The sequence below is a fragment of the Emiliania huxleyi genome (assembly GCF_000372725.1).
Source record: "Emiliania huxleyi CCMP1516 chromosome Unknown EMIHUscaffold_202, whole genome shotgun sequence".
NCBI classification, from domain to species: Eukaryota; Haptophyta; order Isochrysidales; family Noelaerhabdaceae; genus Emiliania; species Emiliania huxleyi.
In genome coordinates this window covers 53,696-57,374 of record NW_005200580.1, presented here as the reverse complement: position 1 = coordinate 57,374, position 3,679 = coordinate 53,696, and the positions used below count along the sequence as shown (strand labels likewise).

Genomic DNA, 3,679 nt, shown 5'->3' with positions numbered 1-3,679 from the left:
GGAGAGATGGGGAGAGATGGGGAGAGAAAAGAAGGGATCTGGGCGTTCGCGTGCCGTGCGAGCAGCGTGCGCACCACCCTCTCCGGCCCCAACGCGCCGTACTGCAGCCGCGTCAGTAGCAAGCCGACCTCCGGGGCCCGCACCTGCGGGGGAGGCGTGTGGGAGATGCGTGGGAGATGTGGGGGAGAGGTGGGGGGGCAAGCCGCCGCCGCCCGCACCGCGTTCAGCGCGCGCGCGACTCTACACGCGCGCACAAACGCGGCCGCCAGCCGCCGCTGCTCGGCCACACCGCCGCCGCCGCCCTCTCCCTCTCCGCCCTCGCCACCCTCGCCGCCCTCGCCGCCGCCGCCGCTGGGCGCGGCGCCGGCGTGGCGGATGTATGGCTTGCCGTAGGCGGCGGCGCGGAGGAGAGAGAGCTGCCGCCCTGCGCTCATCTCGTGCTCCGCCGCCTGTGCGGAGATGTGGGGGAGATTGCGGGGAGATGTGCGGAGATGTGGGGGAGATTGCGGGGAGATGTGGGGAGATCTGATGCACGCGACGACGCCCTCCCGGGCAGTCTCCTCTCGGGCAATCTCGAGCAATCTCGGGCAATCTCGGGCAATCTCGGGTCACCTCGGGCAGTCTCGGGTAAATCTCGGGCAATCTCCGGGTAAATCTCGGGAAAATCTCCGGTAAATCTCGGGGGCAAACCTCCGGGTAAATCTCGGGCAAACCTCCGGCAATCTCGGCCGATCTCGCCTCGATGCACGCGGCGACGCCCTCGCGCAGCTCGGTCTGCGACAGGCCGCGCAGCAGCTCTGCGGCAACGGCGGAACGAGCCTCGAACGCCGCCGACGCGGCGAGGAGGCGCGCGCCTAGAAAAAGAAAACAGATACCCGTGCTATTTCTCTTTTAGGCGCGCGGACGCGGCGAGGAGACGCGCGCCTAGAAAAAGAAAACAGATAGCCATGCTATTTCTCTTTTAGGCGCGCGGACGCGGCGAGGAGGCGCGCGCCTAGAAGAAGAGAAAAATCGCGCCGACTGTTTCTTTTTTAGGCGCGCGGACGCGGCGAGGAGGCGCGCGCCGGCGGAAGCGGCGGTGGCGGCGGGAGTGAGGACGGCGACGGCGACCGGCGAGACGCGCAGCAGCAGCTCCGTGGCGCTGCTGGTGACGACCCTCGCGCAGTCCTGCTCCGGGAAGAGGAGCGGGTATGGCTCGCCATATCTCGCCACATCTCGCCACATCTCGCCACATCTCGCCACATCTCGCCATATCTCGCCACATCTCGCCATATCTCGCCACATCTCGCCACATCTCGCCATATCTCGCCACATCTCGCCATATCTCGCGCAGTCCTGCTCCGGGAAGAGGAGCGGGGGAGATACGGGGAGATACGGGGAGATACGGGGAGATACGGGGAGATTGTGCCTGCTCCGGGAAGAGGAGCGGCGGCTCGGCGTACTCGTACTGGATGCAGTCTCCATACGGCCCAACCATCACCACCCGGCCGCCCCACCTACCACCACACTCAAGACACTCCGCCAGTCGAGTCGGCGATTGAGGAACGATTCGAGCCGTCACCGCCGCCCCCCCACCTAGCAGGAAGTCGTGACGAACCCATCGACGCTTCATGGAGTTGAGCTCGCAACCACCACAGACCGGCCGCCCGACCGCAGCAGCAGCGCGTCGCTGCCGCACCAGACGACACCCTACAGCGAACAACGGGGAAGGCCGCGTCACCGCGTCGCCTTCGCCCGAGCCGCTGCCGCACCAGGCGCCCCGCCGTCGGCGGGCGCGGCGCGTGCGTCTGGAACTCGGACAAGTTTCGGGCGAGGTCGGAGGAGAAGACGTGGAGGGCCTGTTCACAGCTGCAGGTGTGAAGAGACGCTGTTCACAGCACCTCGAGGTCGGACGAGAAGACGTGGAGGGCCTGTTCACAGCTGGTGCTGTGAAGAGACGCTGTTCACAGCACCTCGAGGTCGGACGAGAAGACGTGGAGGGCGTTGGTGGAAGAGCTGTAGGCTGCGACGAGCCTAATCACCGCGTCCTCCGTGTGGGCGCCGCGTTTTCTTTTCTCGCACGGATGCCTCGGCTCGCGGCGGCGAGCTTGCGCGACGGCGACGGGACGAGGTGGCAGAAGGGGCCCGACGTGAGGAGCTGGTCTTGAACCTGTGCGGCGTCGATGAGTGCATGAAATCACTGCTTCATCTGCGGCCGTGGGGAGCCGGTCCTGCACCTGTTCGTTGTCAATGATGAATTAGCTAATTAACTGCTCTGTGGCCGAGAGGAGCCGGTCCTCCTGCACCTCCCGCTCGTCCAGCAGGAGGATGGTGCGAGTACTCGTTGCGACGAGGGCCCGCGGGACGCCGCCCGGCGCCTACCACGCACCGTCTCCACCCCATCTCTTCACAGGGCGGATGAGTCCATAGGAGCGACCGCCCGGCACGCCTAGGAAGGAGAGAGTCCGACCCGCTCCATCGACCACCGGCGGATGAACCCCTAGGGGCCGCCCAGCCGGCGCCGTGGGCTCGACGGCGGTCACCGCCGTCGGAGGCGCCTGCCAGGGAAGACGGTTCCGAGAAGGTTCGCGATCTGTGCTGTGCATTGTGCTGTGCATTGTGCTGTGCTGTGCATTGTGCTGTGCTGTGCATTGTGCTGTGAAGTGCAGTGCAGTGCTGTGCATTGTGCTGTGAAGTGCAGTGCAGTGCAGTGCGGTGCTGTGCTGTGCTGTGCTGTGCTGTGCTGTTGCTGTGGGGGGAGGGTAGTCGCTGCCTCGGCTCGGGTCGTCGCGAGACTGCGAGAGTGCCGTGCTATGCTACGCCCTTCCGCCGCAGGGTGCTGCGCTTCTACTCCCTGCACCGCAAGCCGCGGGTCGGCGAGCGGTACGAGCCTCCGCTCGGCCTCGCTGCCCAACGCGTGCAGCGCGTAGCAGCGGCAGTCCTTGCCGAGGAGCAAGAGGGCGTCGGGGAGGACCTCGGCGCTGAGCAGGCCGTGCGCCTCGCACGCCGCGCCCAGCCCAAACTCGGCCAGCCGCGCGCCGTGCATCGACCAGACGAGCGCGTGCCCAGACTCGAGGACGGCAACGAGCTCATGCCTCCCGCTCCAGCCGAGCCCGACGCACCGGCCATGCAGCCACGGCCAGCCGCGGATCATCTCGCCCGAGGCACTGTAGACGCGGAGCTGCGGCGCGGCGACGCCGCTGTCGGGATCGCCAGCGCCGGCGCCGAGCAGTGCGAGTGGACCACCGTTCGGCGCCGCTGCGGAGAGGAGGCTGCTGAGGCCTCCGTCGGGGATGCCGAGGGCGTCGAGATCCCAACGCATCTGGTAGGCGGCATGGCGCTCGTAGCAGCGCTCGCCGTCGCTGTGCTTGAGCCTGTCGGCGAACATTTGCGCCGAAAAATAAAAAAGAATTTAAGACACAAACTCTCACACTACCTCTCACAGCACACTGGCACGACAAGGGCGCGGACTGGCGCGGACTGGCACACACAAAAAAAAAAGATTAACCGGCAGGGACCACCGTACGTCACCGCGGTGCACCACGGCAGGCTGCGCCCGCTGGCGAATGGCACGCACCTTGCCACCGACTACGCCGAGGCGACGAAGAGGAAGGCCAAGGCAGCGGCGTGCGACGCCAAAAACTGCGACTTTATGACGTGGGCGGCGAGCACGCGCGGCGGCATCGGGCACGAGGCGGCG

General features: G+C 66.8%; 1 protein-coding gene across 1 annotated transcript in view; it reads right to left on the bottom strand.

Annotated features, from left to right (window-relative positions):
• The window catches only part of EMIHUDRAFT_113896 (hypothetical protein), a gene marked incomplete at both ends in the record, with an annotated part of 7,093 nt that extends 3,726 nt beyond the window's left edge, over window positions 1–3,367 (bottom strand). The window contains 8 exons of the mRNA XM_005781385.1: window positions 103–143; window positions 219–449; window positions 1,376–1,496; window positions 1,640–1,689; window positions 1,752–1,838; window positions 1,881–1,910; window positions 2,286–2,357; window positions 2,840–3,367. Of these exons, the coding sequence (XP_005781442.1) occupies window positions 103–143; window positions 219–449; window positions 1,376–1,496; window positions 1,640–1,689; window positions 1,752–1,838; window positions 1,881–1,910; window positions 2,286–2,357; window positions 2,840–3,367 (1,160 nt within the window). The remainder of the gene's footprint in view (window positions 1–102; window positions 144–218; window positions 450–1,375; window positions 1,497–1,639; window positions 1,690–1,751; window positions 1,839–1,880; window positions 1,911–2,285; window positions 2,358–2,839) is intronic.
• Between the last annotated feature and the right edge of the window lie 312 nt (window positions 3,368–3,679).